This window comes from Plasmodium sp. gorilla clade G2 (genome assembly GCF_900097015.1).
Source record: "Plasmodium sp. gorilla clade G2 genome assembly, chromosome: 14".
Taxonomy (NCBI): domain Eukaryota; phylum Apicomplexa; class Aconoidasida; order Haemosporida; family Plasmodiidae; genus Plasmodium; species Plasmodium adleri (nom. inval.).
The window spans coordinates 234153-251895 of NC_041706.1; the positions used below are offsets into that span (position 1 = coordinate 234153).

The 17743-nt window shown below is 18.0% G+C and overlaps 5 protein-coding genes across 5 annotated transcripts; 3 read left to right on the plus strand and 2 right to left on the minus strand.

Annotated features, from left to right (window-relative positions):
• Positions 1–120: 120 nt before the first annotated feature.
• PADL01_1407000 (conserved Plasmodium protein, unknown function) lies at positions 121–705 on the minus strand (the record flags this gene model as incomplete). The annotated part of the gene is made up of 1 exon (XM_028684342.1): positions 121–705. One exon carries the CDS (start codon positions 703–705, stop codon positions 121–123), a length of 585 nt encoding a protein of 194 aa, XP_028540429.1.
• Positions 706–1868: 1163 nt separating this feature from the next.
• On the plus strand, positions 1869–2884 carry PADL01_1407100 (tRNA m2G10 methyltransferase subunit, putative; the record flags this gene model as incomplete). Its single annotated transcript, XM_028684343.1, has 5 exons — positions 1869–1900; positions 2066–2225; positions 2427–2513; positions 2611–2674; positions 2850–2884. 5 exons carry the CDS (start codon positions 1869–1871, stop codon positions 2882–2884), a joined length of 378 nt encoding a protein of 125 aa, XP_028540430.1.
• Positions 2885–2947: 63 nt separating this feature from the next.
• Positions 2948–9040, minus strand: PADL01_1407200 (conserved Plasmodium protein, unknown function; the record flags this gene model as incomplete). Its single annotated transcript, XM_028684344.1, has 1 exon — positions 2948–9040. The coding sequence occupies one exon, from the start codon at positions 9038–9040 to the stop codon at positions 2948–2950; it is 6093 nt and encodes a 2030-aa protein (XP_028540431.1).
• A 2018-nt stretch (positions 9041–11058) lies between these two features.
• Positions 11059–12505, plus strand: PADL01_1407300 (conserved Plasmodium protein, unknown function; the record flags this gene model as incomplete). Its single annotated transcript, XM_028684345.1, has 2 exons — positions 11059–12214; positions 12441–12505. 2 exons carry the CDS (start codon positions 11059–11061, stop codon positions 12503–12505), a joined length of 1221 nt encoding a protein of 406 aa, XP_028540432.1.
• Positions 12506–14612: 2107 nt separating this feature from the next.
• PADL01_1407400 (plasmepsin IV) lies at positions 14613–15962 on the plus strand (the record flags this gene model as incomplete). The annotated part of the gene is made up of 1 exon (XM_028684346.1): positions 14613–15962. The coding sequence occupies one exon, from the start codon at positions 14613–14615 to the stop codon at positions 15960–15962; it is 1350 nt and encodes a 449-aa protein (XP_028540433.1).
• Positions 15963–17743: the final 1781 nt, after the last annotated feature.

The window sequence follows — 17743 nt, forward strand, 5'->3', positions numbered from 1 at the left end:
TTATAATCGTAGGACATGCATAGAAAAAAAAAAAAAAAATTTTTTTTTTTTTTGTACATTCACCCTAATTTATTGTTCTGAAAAAATCTAAAGTTATTCACTTTTTAAGACTTGTTAATGTTACATTTTCATTTTATCATTATTTCTTGCCAGTTTAATCATATGCATATCCTTGAGTAGGTTATTAATTTTTATATAATATTTATTTTTTATACTTGTCCATTTTTCTTTCCCTAAATATTCCATTTTATCATAAGAAAAATTATCATTATCAAATTTATCTTTACTTTTATAAATATTTTTACGATGAATGTGTTCATTCATATAATAGTTAAAATTTTCATTACGTGTATCATAATCATTATATTGAGAAACTTTTTCGTCATTTTTATTTCCAACAAAATGATTATTATTATTCTGATGGTTGATATATTTTATATCTGTTTCATTTTTTTTCTTTATATTATTATCAAAAATATTTAAAATGTTAATTTTTCTTCTTTTCCCATTTTCTTCTAAGTTAAATAAATTGAATCCACCAACACTTATGTCGTCTTTTTCAGCTTCCACATTTTTTATATTCGATTGATAGTCGTAAATATTTGGTGTCAAGCATTCTTTTTTTAATTCGTTATTAAATTCACATTCTATTTTTGCTTTTTTTCTGTTACAACATTTATCATTATGAAGAAAATATCTTTTCATTTTACTTAAAAAGGAAAAAATAAAAAATTAAATATATACATACATATATATATATATATAATATATGATTATATATTTCTTCACTTTAACATATATATATAATATTCCAAGAAGCATTTAATATCATCATATTATAATGAGTATATTATTATATAATTATAAATATTTTTTTCCTTTTTTTAATTATGTTAATTCTTACAAGATACATATATACATCATATACTTAAATGTAAATGGATGAAAATATAAAATTGTATATTCAGCAAATGCTTATAATATAAATATAATATCATTATATATTTATAATATTATGTTATACAATATTAAATATAATAAATTATGAAAATATAAATATAACTATATTATATATGTTATATAAAAAAAAATAAAAATAATATAATGGATTATTTATTTATCTTATTGTGGGTTTACGCATATTTATATATAAACACAAAATCATATATATATATATACATACGTATTTTATATATATATATAAATATGTATATCCAAGAAAATTATAATGTATAATATTTTATGTTATACTATATAATTTTATATATATAAGGTTTTTTTTTTTTTTTTTTTTTTTTTTTACAGGCTTTTAAATTAACAAATATTTAATCATATTAAGAAAAATATAATGTTTTAATTTATTTTATTCTTTTTAATTAAATCCATGTATTTTATGTTTTATTTTATTTGTGTATTAAAAAAAAAAAAAAAAAAAAGGAAAAAAAACAATTATATTTAGATAAATATATAAGCATATTTTTTAATTCTTTTTATTTTTTTATTTTTTTTATTCTATATTATTTCCAAGTTAATATAATTATATTAATTATATATATATATATATATATATAGGCGTTGTTATTTTGTTATTATAGAAACTTTAAACAATTTTGTTTCTACATATAAGCTTTTTCTTCTTTATTATAATTATATGCAGTATAATAAATAAATGAAAAAAAAATATATAAATATTTAATTAAATAAAAATATATAAAAAATATGAAAAAAAAATACCTTACTGTTTTGTATTTTATATAATTAAAATAATATTACTTCTTTTAGACACTTCTATAATATATATATATATATATGTATACATATATTATTAATTTTTTTGTTATCTAATATTTATATAAATATAATTAATAATGAGACTTTTAACACATAATTTTTTAAAATGGTTTGTTCAAAAAGAAAAGACAATTTATAAATAATACAATATATATATATATATATATGTATATATTATATGTATGTGCTATTTCTAAATTTTAATTATATATACAGATAATTGTTTTATTTAAAAAATGTTTATATATATATATATATTTATTAATTTTAATAGCAATGAAACACAGTGCACAGGAGGTTATCCGCTAACAATAAAATTAGATTTGGATTCTCAAGAAAATATAAAAATATTAGATCAAGATATAAATGTAGAATTTGTAAAAAATGTATTATCAAAAGTTGATTACGATGTTTTATATAACACAGCTAAACAGGTATTTCTTCGTAATATGAATATATAATTTTTTTTTCTTAATAAATATAAATACATTTATAAGAATAATTTTACCTATTTATGAATTGTAATATGGTTAATTTTTTATGTATACAACAACAAAATGATATATGCACATATATATATATATATATATATATATATATATATATGTATATATTTATGTATGTTTTATTTTTAGTTTGGTATAAATTTACAAGCTAGCTATTCTAGTGATCATCTGGAAGATGAAGAATTTTTAAATTCCATTCATCATGCCCTTTTTAAGGTATTTAATTAAATATATATATATATTTATTTATTTATATATTATATATTTTGATGTGTATCTAAAAAATAATATCATGTCATTTGTATTTATATAGGTTCATATAATGGAAGGGTCTTTGATATGCCCCAAATGTAACATTTCTTTTCCAATAAAAGATGGTAAATATATTTTTTTTTACGTCATATGTTTATGCAACGCTAATAAATGAATTTTTATATAAACATAAATTAATGTTTTTATATGTATGTATACATATAAAGATATATATTAATATAATAATATTTATTCAAATATATAATATATATATATATATATTTCTCTTTTTAATATTAGGAATTCCTAACATGTTAACAGGAAACGAAAAATAAAAAAAATTATAATAAATAATAAATAGTACATAATAAATAATAAATGGATATGCATTTAATATTTCAAGGGCATTTAATATAATAATTAACATTTGGATATTCCACAATTATTGTGGACTCTTCATTATCAAGGAAGTGAATTTTAGGTTCATGATTTATATGAGTACCTTCAATAGGGATATTATTTTCATACATATGACAATCTTTTTTATTAGAATAAATATCATAACTTGATAACTGAAAATCATAATTTATATTTTGTTTTTCCATATGATTAATATATTTTTTACAAGAACTATCCTTTATATTGCTTATATATTCTTTTGGAATATTTTGATCATGTTTATATATATTTTTTTTTTTTTTAATTTTATCATTTTTAAATAAATAATAATTAATATTATCACTAATATTGTTTTCATGTATTATATTATTATTAATTTTTTTTTTTTTTTCATTGTCCAAATAAGATACTTTGTTTTTAATTATTTCTACACGTTTCATATCATTTATATTTTTACTGTCATTATTTAAATTTTTCATACTTTTATTTTTTTTCTTTTCATCTTTTAATTTTTTACATTTACAATTTAACACAATTTTTTTAATTACATTTTCTGAAGAATCATTCAATTCTGTATTTGCATTTATCAAGTGCAAATTAAATTTCCCTTGAATTTCTTGATTCTTAAGAAGATCATTAATATTTATTTTACTTGAATTTTCTAGTGAATTATCATCATTGTTATCATAATGACATTTTTTCTTTTTTTTATCATTATCTTGATTTTTCCTATTTTTTTCTTCTTTGTCGTTTATCCATAAATATTTCTTGTTATCATTTGAACATATGGAATCTTCAAGTGGTGCATACATTTTTTTAATACCTGGTTTAATCGAGGTGATATTTTTCTTTGTACTATTATTTGAAGAATTGTGTAAGTATATTGTCTTATTATTATTATTGTTACTATTAATATGACGCGTCTTTTGTTTTGAAGATATTATATCATCTGACATACTTGATATATTTGACATATTTGACACATTTGACATATTTGATATATCAAATATATATTTATTATTATTTATTATTGTATTATCCTCATTATGTTTTATTCCCTTTTCAAGCTCATTTTCTATATTTTCCTTATCGATCATCGATATGTTTATATCATCATCATCCTTACGATATTTTAATGATTTATCATTTTTCTCTATTTTTTCATATTTGTCAAAATGTATCTGCTCAGAATTAACATTTTTTATTAATTCATCTTTATTATATAACTTATCCATATTTAACTTTTCATTTTTTTTTCTTTTTACACTAATATTTAGCATGTCCATATGTTTCATATTATCTTTATTTAATTCTTCTTTTTTTTGATTTTCATCATTTAATACATCAAGCGTATTTATAATTTCATTATTTTTTGGAATTTTCTTTTTAATTGAAGAGCATTTTTCTTTTACATTTTGAGAATATAAATTCATCTTCTTCGTTATATCATTATTAATTTTAAAATTATATATTTGATTACATTTTATTATTCCCTTTTTTATAACCTTTTTAGAAACAAAATTTTTTCTTTTCTTTTTTATATTATCTTCATTATTTATTTTATATTTTGGTAACACTTTCCCCTTTAAATATAATTCTTCCGGATGATTAACATTTTGTGTTATATTCAAATGGTTATTAGAAATAATATTATTTTTTTGTATTTTATTAAGAGGACAAAAAATTGATGAATCCTTATTTATTTCGATGTTATCTTTATCATTCATATGATATGTATCATTTAAATTTAAATTCAAATTATTTTCAGATAATACATAATCAGTATAATTCTTAGAACAATTTTGTGTAGTACAGTTTTTAAATAAATTAATATATGATTGTGATCTCTTATTATCTGTAGATTTATAAATATGATTTTTTGTTCTTAAATTAATATATGAATTATATCTTTTTAAATTCTTACTATCAGATTTTTTTTCATTACATATACTTTTATTTTTTATATAAGAAAAAAATTTAGAAAAAATATTTTCCTTTTTTTCATTATTTACCTTTTCTTCTTTTACCTTTCTTAAGAAATATTTATTTTTACCTGACTTGTTCATGTAACCAAAATTTTCATTAGTTATATAATTAATATGTACAATGTGTGGATTTATTTTTTCATTACATATTTTGACGTTATTGTTTTTATTATTATTCTTTTTCCTGAAAATAGTATTATGAAAAAGATTCAAATTATGATATGCATCATTTGTATTTGATTCTATATTATATTTATTTATTATATTTTTTATATTATTACAGTTTGTTTCGTTTTTAATTTGATTCTCTATTTTATTCATAGTTTGAATATTACTTGTTTCATTTAAGGTTTCTATATGATTTTTATTTTCCTCCTTACATTTGTTAAAATCAACACAAGTAATTCCTTCCTTTTTATATTCTCTATTATTATGTTTTAATAGATTTATTTTTGTATTATCATTTTTTATATGATATTTATTTGTAACGTAATTCTGAATTTGTCCATTTTTTATCTCATTAGTATGATACTCTTTTTTCATTTCATCATTTTGATTTATTTTCCATTCATTTCTATACAGTGGACAAGACAACGTTTTTAATTTATGTTGAACATTTTCATCATTCTTTTCTTTTATTATAAAAGATGTTGAACTATTCAATGAATTCCTTTTTCTTTTATCACAACAGATATATGAAAAATTGTTGTTATTATGTATTGGGGTATTTTTAATATTTGGAGGCACATCATTAAAAATAATCTTCTCATTCGGATTATTCACTGTTTTTTGATATTTCTGATTTTTTTCATTTTTTTGATTTTTCTCATTTTTTTGATTTTTCTCATTTTTTTGATTTTTCTCATTTTTTTGATTTTTCTCATTTTTTTGATTTTTCTCATTTTTTTGATTATTTTCATTTTCAATATATTTTTTGTTACAAGGATAACATGAATGCACAACAGAATTACAACTAGTCGATAGACTATTTACATTTTTGACAATATGATTAGTATCACTTTTAATCATTTCATCATCATTTCTATCTAACTCTTTAATTTTGCATGTTTTCTTTTGTTCTTTTTTTTCTTTTACATTTTTTAAAATTATTTCCATAATTTTTGATGTCTTGGATTTTATTAGATTTTTATAAAATACTGTATTTTCATGATTTTTATCCTTTTTATTTTTTATAATTTTTTTTTTATTATTTTGTTCTGATAATATTTTTAATTCTTCCTTAAGAGCATTAATTTCCTCATCTTGTAAAATTAAAAAACTTTTCAATTGTTCATTTTCTATATCTTCTTTTTTTAACAATTCTTTTAATTTTCTCATTTTTTCTTCAAGATCGATAAGTTTGGATTCATATTTTGTAACGTCTAATAGGTTTCTGGCTTGATAAATTTTATGGCTTCTATTTTTATCCATGGCACTAGTTTTATGATTAATGATAATATTTTCATTATCACATGTAATAGTTGATTTATGATTTTTTTTTTCTTCCCTTTCTTTAATCTTATTTATATCAAAACGGTTATTATTATTATTATTATGATGATGATAAATTAATATATCCTTTTGTTTATTATACATTTTATTATTATATTCATGATTGTGTTTCTTGCTTTTTTTCTTTCTTGTAACATTCATTAGTTGGTCCAATACTAAATCATAACATTTTTTGTGATGATATATATTATCATAAGTTTCATTATATGCATCACCTTTGAACCTTATCCTCCAATTATTTTTATTATTATTATTATTATTATTATGCTCTTTTTTGAATTTTACATTATTAATTTTATATAAATTTTTATAATATATATCCTTTGTTGTGTTATACTCATTGTTTATGACATTTTCAGATATATATTTATTATTATTATTATTATTATTACTCCCTTTATCTGTATTTTTATTAATCCTTAAATTATTATGTTTTATCCTACTTTTTTCCAATAAACTATTCTGTTTTTTATATTCTGTATTACCATCAACTTTATACATTTCTTTATTTAAATCATTATTTTCTATATCATATTCATGAATTTTTTTTTTTTTTTCCTTTTTTTCAGTTATCTTACTTTTATCAAAAATATTGATCTCATTATTTGTTGTTCTACAAACGTTTAATGGTTTATTATTTATACCCTCAATTGGTTCACTACCATTTTGTTTATTTTTTTTTTCTTTTAGATTCTTCATATAAATCTTAATGTGTTCATCTGAATCTTTTGGACAAAGATTGTTTATAATATTATCACATTTTTCAATATGAATATATTTTTTCTTATTTTTAACATTAACATCAAAAATATCATTTATTTTTTTATATAAATGCTTCACTTCAAATGAGCTAGAAGATTTCATGTATTTTCCATCTTGATATATATGATCAAATTTCTTCTCTTCTGTTTCTTTTGTATGTTTATACATATTACTTGGAGAATTACTATAACCATTATAAGAAAGAAAATTTTCTTGTTTTTTTTTTTCTTCCTTACTGTGAATATTATTTATATCGTTACTATCATTTATATTTTTCTTTTTCATATAATTATCATTACACATAAATATCATATTATTATTACTGTTCATTTGTGTATCTTCCTTATCACTTAAATCAAAATTTAAATTTACTTCTCCCTGTATAGAAATTTCATAAGAACTATCGGTATTTATGCTATGTTCCTCTTTAAAAGTTTTATTAAAACATTGTTTATTTATTTTATTTCTATTTGTTGATATATTCCTTTGTCCTTTTGAGATGAAATTATTTTCGTATTTTTCGTATTTTTCGTTATTCTTATTATTTTTATAATTTTTGTTATATTTATTATTTTTATAATTTTCTTTTTTTTTCAAATCCTTTTTATTTTTCACCATCTTATAAGGATTCATTATTTTGTTAGTACCATTAGATATATTTCTCTCCACTCCTTTATTGTTGTTATTTTTATTTTTTATATCAATTTTTTTTCTTTTTGGTTTTTTAACTTGCAATATATTCCCACTAAAAACAAGTTCGTTTGACAATACGTTACAATCTTTATCTATATTTTCTTGCTTTACAGCTTTAGTATTTAATAAAAATTCAAAATCTGTATGTTCATTTATTTGATTATTTCTATATATTTTTTGGGAATTATTAGAGTGATTTCTCTTTCTCAGCTTAGTATCATTCTTACGATTCGTTTTAAAAAAATATGTTGACATATTCTTTTTTGATCCTTTTGTTGATACTGTTTTATTTTCAGTTTTCTCTTTTCCATTAAATATTCCTTTTGAATTTATATTTTTTTTTTTATTACAATTATTTATATTATTTATATTATTGCAATATTTTAATCTAGATGAAGATTCTTTTGTAACAAATGAAAAATTGCTTTTTTTCATTTGTTTTTTTGTGTTACTTGTTTTATTTTTATCTTTTTCTTCATTATATATTCCTTTCCTTTTTGAAAATTTGCTTTCATTATATTTTTCAATATATATATTACTATCTATTTTATTATTATTTTTATTATTATTATTATTATTATTATTGTTGTTATTATCATTTCTTGTGTCATCCATAAGTCTTTTTATAATATTATTATGTAACACATGAACACTTTTTTTTATATGTACATGTTCATTTGATAAAATATTATTAGATCTTTCCTTATAATTTATTATATCATTATTTTTTCCCTCACTTTCATTGGTACTATTATAACATATATGATCCTTTTTATAATCTTCTTCATCACAAGTTGGAGTAGAACCTTTTTTCTCTATAATATTATTATTAGAATCTTCCAAAATTGGTTTCAGGATTTTCTGATTCATAGGATCAAAATAATTTCTGCATGTTTTCAAATTATCGTTTGATATTTTATATAAATAATAATTTTTATTCTTATTATCTTCCTTTTTTTCAGGATAATCTTTCAAATTTATAAAATATTTTTCATCATCACCATAACTATTTTTTACCTTAGCTATAACACAATCTTTTAATATATTATGTAAAATAATCATTCTATCCTTTTCTTTGCAAATATTTCTTATATCATTTTTGTCTTTAGTAAAATTGTTTTCATATGAATATTCTTTCATTTTTGTTTTTTTATTAATTTCTCTATTTATTTATTTTTTTTTTTTTTTTTTTTTTTTTTTGAACAGTGAAGAACTATAACAAGAATTTTATATGAAAAATATATATATATATATATATAAAATAAATGCTGATAAGGACAAATACTTTTTATGACTCCCAGAAAAATGATGGCAATAAATTAACTTTAGAAAAAATAACATATGTCAATTGAAATATGTAAAAGACAATAACAATATGAAAAACATATATATATATATATATATAAATATTTCGTTTTGTTTATAATAATATATGAAAGAATTATATTTTTTTTTAATACACATTATAAATTACAAATAATAGCTCTATTCTAAAAAATATATAACAGTTGTATAATACATATATATATATATATATATATATATAACATTTTGGTAATTATAATATATTTATATCATAGAAAAAAATACATAAATGTTTTATGTTGTAGTTTATTTAAGATTTCTTTATTTATTCAATTAAAATAATTTTTTATATTTATTATAATTTAAATATGACAACATATATTGAAAAATGTAGAAATTTAATTATTACTTTTGGAACATTCTTATTAAAAACGAAAAAATTAATTAAATTCTATATTTCTATAAAGGTATTATATTTGTTTGTTCATTCAAAAAAAAATATAAAAAAAAAAAACAAAATAAACCTGTGCACATAAGAAGCACAATATTATTATATTCTTATATGATATATGTACCTTTTTTAAAAAGAAACGATAAGTGATGAAGAAATAAAAATAGAACAAAAATTGTGTTCATTCTTTTTAAATATGCATTTGGAAAATATTCTTTGAAAATAAGAACTAGACAATTTATTTTCCAACAAGCATCTTTAATTATTAAAAGGTGTATAATTTTGTATACTTTTATATATTATTAAAATTTATAATATTTTTGAAATAAATTTGGACCTATAAATATATATACATATATTTTACATTATCTGTTCTTAATATTGCGGGTGTCTATAATATGTAGAGTACTAATTTTCATAATAATTACAGAAAATATGTTTCATACATAATAGACCGTAATAAATTTTGTCATTTTCATATTTTGTATTTTTCCCTTTTTTTCTGGCTTTTCTTTTTTCATTTTTACTTAATCGTCTTTGTTGTTCATTTAAATGTGTCAAAAAAAAAAAGAAATTAAAAAAAAAATAAAATAAAATGAACCAATATAAATATATTTACATATATATAAAGGTACAATATACCCATGCATCGATAATATATCTTATATTGCTATAATATAACAATTTTTTAATGATTTAATTTCAACCAGTCTTATATTATATATATATATATTTTGATCATTATTAATTATAATATAACGTCAATAAGGACCAATTATCCTATATTTATTTTATAGTAAGAGAATATATAGCTTCATTTAAAAAAAATTATATATATTATACTTGGTTATATATTAATTTTTTGTCGATATTTTTGAATCAATTTTAAAAATAAATCGTTAAATGTATATTTTACAACTATAAACTGCATGTAAATCACAAAAAAAAATAAACAAAAAAAAAAAGTCATATAAAATATTATATTGAACCATTTGGCTTTTTACTAGCCATAATCGTAATGTTGTAAAAAAAAAAAAAAAAAAAAATTCAAAATTTATTAACATGTTCAGGTAAAGTATCCACAATTCATAAAATATTTATATATAATAACATTTGATCTCTTTAAAAAAAAAAAACAAAATGAAATAAAACATAAAATAAAATATATATACAAATAAATTTCCAAATAAATAAACAAATACATACATATATTTATTTTATTTATATGTGTATTTTTTTGTGTTTTTTTTTTTCTTTTTTTTTATTTTTAAATTCGGTCTTTTTCATCCCATAAATTCATATTATCACTACATTCATATTAAAATATATATATATATTTATATTTTAAGACTTATATCCACCTTTTCTGATTTATAAAAACATTGCATTACTTGTCAGAGAAATGGAAAACGAGTATTCAACAGGAGCTGTTAGACCATTCCAAGCTGCTGAAAGTAATGAAATATATGAAGATCCTCAAAATTACGAATTGGCCAAAAAGGCAGTAATATTTACCCCAATATATTATTTTGATGGGAACTCATGGACAGCTTTAGAAAGATTATTAAATCTTAAAAAGACAATATTTCATGATAATAGACTTGTTACATTATGCCCTGTGGAAAATAATAAGACCCCAATCGAACTAGAAGCTTCTATTAGTGGCAAATATGATATTAAGGTTTATAGACATTGCGAATATATTTTATGTATTGAGGGGGAACAGAAAATATTAATAAAAATACCTGTTACAAAAAATATTATAACATGGAATTCTGAACAACGTCTTCCATTATTACCAAAAACATGGAAACCTACAATCTTTCATTTAAATGAGAGCAATATATTTCTTAGGTATATTCCTGATAAATGTTTAGTTATTAGTCAGGTGAGTTATACTGATTCGTATAAGGTAAATTGTATTAACTTCTCTGAAGGATTTTGTTGCTGTCATCCAATAAATAATTTAGCACTATTATATGGAGAGTATCAACAAAATCAAGAATCTAATATTATGAAATTGCCAAAACTTCCTATAAGTAATGGGAAATATAATTATTTTATACATTTTTTTACATGGGGCACTATGTTTGTTCCAAAATATGTTGAATTATCAAGAGGTCCCTTATGTAATTTCAAAAAAAATATAATTGCTTTATTAATCATACCACCAAAAATACATATTACTGTTGAATTACATAGTTCCTCTCCTGTAGTATGTTCAATGGAATATAAAAAAGATTTTCTTATTACTGCAAGAAAACCAAATATTACAGATATAGAGATATATACAATCGTGCAAGATCAATTAATAAAGTATGATTTTTCATATGATCTTCGTTTAAATAAAGAAAATGCTTCAATATCACATTTAAACATTCCAATAGGTTTTAAAATAAGTAATGAAGAAAAAGAAAAAAAAAAAAAAAATTCTTCTCATATATGCAAATGGACATTTATTGAAACCAGAGATCAAAGAACATTAAATAAATCAGGAAACTCATCATCAGAACATATCATGTCTCAAGATTTGGCTTGCATATTTGATGCAGAGAAAGGTTAGAAAATTTTAAAGCAAAAAGAATTATAGTAAATACATTTGAAATTGTATTGTACATATAAAAATATAATAAATAATAAATATATATATATATATATATATATATATATATAATAATTTAAGAATGATTTGTTGTCTATTAGGCAAAATACGATTAAAATATATATATATATAATTTCAATTATGTATATATTTTAATTTATTCATTTATTTTATTTTATTAGGTATTTATTATTCTACAGATTATGGTATACGCTATTGTAAGGCATTTAAACAGTTGAAAGTATAAATATGAAACCCTTATTTTTTTTCATTAAAATATTGTATATATATATAATATACGATATATTTTTTTGTCTAATGTTATTTTTTTATTTTTTCTTTTATATTGTATATTTAATTATTTTTTTTATGAAACTACAGCATATGCATATAGCTATCTTTTAAAACGCTTTTTCATATTATATAATTGAACTAATATATGCTGATATATATATATTTTTTTCGATAATAATAATTTATGCGGTCTTTTAAATAATAACAATATTTTAATATTTCTTTAATATTATTAAATATATATATATTAAAAGAAATGGAAATTTTTTTTCATTATTTAAACAACATAAGAAATTTTCAAAAATAAAAAAGGCCCTTGATTAAATAAAAACAATACATATATAAACTATAATAGATTGGTAAGCCTATTACAAAAAAAAAATATATATATATTTATATATTACGCTGAAAAATTATATTTTTATATTGAATAAATACAAATAAGCAAAAAATTCTACAAAATACAAAATATTATAATTAAATATAATATAAAATTTATATATAAATAATAATAAAATATATAATATTTCCGTTTTTTAATATTGAAATATATTTATTTATATAATAAAAATTTTATATTTTTTATTTTATATATTTTTATTTTTTTTCTACATAGAAAAATAAAAATATTACATAAAAAAAATATGTATTTCTTCTTTAAAAATTACTACAAATTATGAAAATAACTTAATTATTTTCTCTCTTTTTCTGACATGACTTTTCTTTCATTTTAAGAATTGTTTTTTTTATTTTTCTTATTGCATGAATTTTTCATTGAAACATCTATTAAGCGCATATTAAAGAATATATAGATTATCTACCCGTAAATATATTATATACATAAAATAATTTTCTTCTTCTTAAAATTTAAGTAGTAATTATAAATTTATATATAAATAATATATTGCCATTTTATAAAATAATAGATTCAAATAATATATATATATAAACTTCAAAAAAAAAGAAAGAAAAAAGAAGCATATTTGTGAAATATTATTGAAAATTTTAAGTACATCTATAAAGTTTATATTATAACATATATTATTTAAATTTTATATATATATTTTTTATGTATATATTATATATATATATATAAAGAAAAAAAGTACATGCTACTTTATTATTATTATATAAAAAAATATTGTTGATATATAAATTAATATATTAATAAATATATTTTATAATATATTACGTATTAAAAATTTATAATAAATTATTTATAATAATAAATATTTTATATTTATATATAATGATATAAAATTTAAAATAGCAAGAATATTTTTATATTAATAATTATATAATATTTTTTCTTTTAATAATAAAAAAAAAAAAAAAAAAAAAAAAACTATTCTTTTTTTTTTTTTTTCTAACAATAAATATACAATATTATTATAGCTCTAATATAATTAAATTATTTTTTTTTTACTAAATTTTCTTTTAAGTGTACAAAATTTAGTATTTCATATATTTTTACTTAAATATTATATATTTTCTTTTGACAAAATTATATATTTTTTTTTTTTTAAGTTCCAAAATAATATTATATATATATTTATATTTTATTATTTTTTTATAATTTAATTTATTTTTTTTATCCGTTATTCTTGAAAATTGATAAAAATACCGGAAAAATATACTATATAAACATATTCATTTTATATTAATATTTTATTTATAAGTTTTTCTTTTCTTTTTTTTTTACATCTGTATATATATATATATATTAAAGTTAAGATATATAAAAAGTATTATGATAATAATAGAACATATACATATTATACATTATAAGTAAATATATATATGTACTATTTTTTTCTTTTCTTTTATAATATATATATATATATATATATATATTATAATTACTATGCAAATATTTAATTTTATATTTTATTTATCTTAATGTAAATTATATAGCCACATATATTTTTTTTCTATTAATCCAAATATATTTAATATATATATATATTAATATATTTAATAAAGTTTTATATTACCATTTTTTATTTCATTTATAAATCTCCAAAAAAAAAAAAAAAAAAAAAAACCATTTAAAATTACAAATGGCTCTTACCGTTAAAGAAGAAGAATTTTCAAATACACTGATTAAAAATGCTTCAGCATTTGATCGATTGAAAATAGGTAATTTGAAGAACTTGAAAATCCAGAAAAAACTTCAGTTTTTATATTTAATATTGTTTGTCCTTATTACTGGTGTGTTTTTCTTTTTTTTGATTGGAAATTTTTATTCTCATCGCAAGTTGTATCAAGTTATTAAAAACACAAAACACACAACTATAGGATTTAAAATAGATAGACCACATGATAAGGTTTTAAGCTCTGTATTGAAAAATAAATTAAGTACATATGTAAAAGAGAGTTTCAAATTTTTTAAATCAGGTTATACACAAAAAGGATACTTAGGAAGTGAAAATGATAGTATTGAATTAGATGATGTAGCTAATTTAATGTTTTATGGTGAAGGACAAATAGGAGCTAATAAACAACCATTTATGTTTATATTCGATACTGGTTCAGCTAATTTATGGGTTCCAAGTGTAAATTGTGATTCTATTGGATGCAGTACTAAACATCTATATGATGCATCTGCATCTAAATCATATGAAAAAGATGGAACCAAAGTAGAGATATCTTACGGTTCTGGAACTGTTAGAGGATATTTTAGTAAAGATGTAATAAGCCTTGGAGATTTATCACTTCCATATAAATTTATTGAAGTTACAGATGCAGATGATTTAGAACCTATATATAGTGGTTCTGAATTTGATGGTATCTTAGGTTTAGGATGGAAAGATTTAGCTATTGGTGCAATTGATCCTGTTGTTGTTGAATTAAAGAAACAAAACAAAATTGACAATGCTTTATTTACATTTTATTTACCTGTTCATGATAAACATGTTGGTTATTTAACTATAGGTGGTATTGAAAATGATTTTTATGAAGGACCATTAACATATGAAAAATTAAATCATGACTTATATTGGCAAATAGATTTAGATATACACTTTGGAAAATATGTTATGCAAAAATCTAATGCTGTTATTGATAGTGGTACGAGCACAATAACTGCACCAACAAAATTTCTTAATAAATTTTTTAAAGATATGAATGTTATTAAAGTACCCTTCTTACCATTATATGTAACTACCTGTGATAATGATGATTTACCAACACTTGAATTCCATTCAAAAAATAATAAATATACATTAGAACCTGAATTTTATATGGACCCATTGTCAGATATTGATCCAGCTTTATGTATGCTCTACATATTACCTGTTGATATTGATGATAATACTTTTATATTAGGAGATCCTTTTATGAGAAAATATTTCACCGTTTTTGATTACGAAAAAGAAAGTGTTGGATTTGCAGTAGCCAAGAATTTATAAGCAAATAAAAAAAAAAAAATAAATAAATATATATATATATATATATATATATATGTATATATTTTATATAGACATATATTATAAGATGTATCAAATATAAGAAAACCATAATAAAATATAAAGTCATCCAGAAGAAAAAAAAAAAAAAAAAAAATTCAAATTAATTCAAATATATAAAAAAAAATAAAATGAAGCAGAAATGATTTATTATTATTATTATTATTATTTATTTATTTATTTAATGGAAGATATAAGTCTTAATTTCATGATGAAAAAGACATTTAAATATTATATCATTATTTATTCATTATATATATACATGTTATTATTTTTATTTATTTATTAATTAATTTTTTTTTTTTTTTTTTGATATATTTTTATATACAAGGATATATTACATATATATATATGTGAAAATTTTAAAGTGATAATATATTTTAATACATTTTTACAATATTTATTAAATATATTATTATTTTCTATATCTTTAATTAAATAGCCACTTATTCCTTATTTTTTAATAAAAAGGTTCTTAACCACTATAGAATGAGAGAGAATTTGCCGTTGTTCATTTTTTAAAAAGCACACAATAGTTATATATATATATATACATCTTACACATATATAATGTACATATATATTTATATCTCTTTTAATATTATATAAAATTTATTTATTTTATTATTTTTATTTTTTTAGTTATTTTATTATATTACATTATATTTTGATATGTTATACTTTATATTTTCCTTCTTTGTTTCCTTTTTTTTTTTTTTTTTTTTTCCTTTTTTTTTTTTTTTTTTTTTTTTTTTTTTCTATCTTCATTGAAAGTTAAGAAAAAAAGGATATTTTTTTTTATATTTATACATACTATATTATAGTAGTATAAATAAAAATGTAGTAGTTTATTATATAATGGCATAGAGACAACACCATATATATTGTAGTATATTCATAAATTATTTATATTACATTTGAATTGGGGGTATATAATGTAATAATATATATATATAAATATATATATATATATATATATATATATTTATGTGTAAAGTTTATCTTTAAAATTATATATAAGAACATTTTGTACTTTTAAATATGAACTTTGATTTAATAAACATATAAAAATATAACAATAGATATAATTCTTAATAAATTATTCTTTCAAAAGATTTTAATATATTACGTAAATATGAAACCTTAAAATATTAAATATATATAAAATAATATATATATATTAATATTCTCAAAACAATAGAACAATTCCAAAAAAATACCATTGACCATATTGTTCGTGTTTTATCAAATATAATGTTGGTTAAATATTTATAATAAAAAATATTCGTGAGATTTAAAAAAAATAAAATAAACTTTAACAAGACTTAAAAAAATTTAAGAATATGATACAAATGACTTCATACTAGTTTAAATGAAAGTGTTTGTATTTTTAAGAATAAAAAAAAAAAATTCATTACCAACATGTTCATTTGACAATAATAGAATATTAATCTTATATATATATATATAATATTTATATTAGGTCGATAATAATTATTGTTTATATATATATATTAACAAAAATATTATAATCTTCATTATTATCATTTGTACAGCATATATGTAAATAAAAAATATAAGGTTCCTTCTCATTAATCAATTTTTAAAAATAAATATTTAATTATTTATTTATTAATTATTAAATATTCTTTATTGTATTTATTAAATAATAATTTTATGTTTAAAAAAAAAAAAAAAAAATATAAATTTTTTTTATTATATAT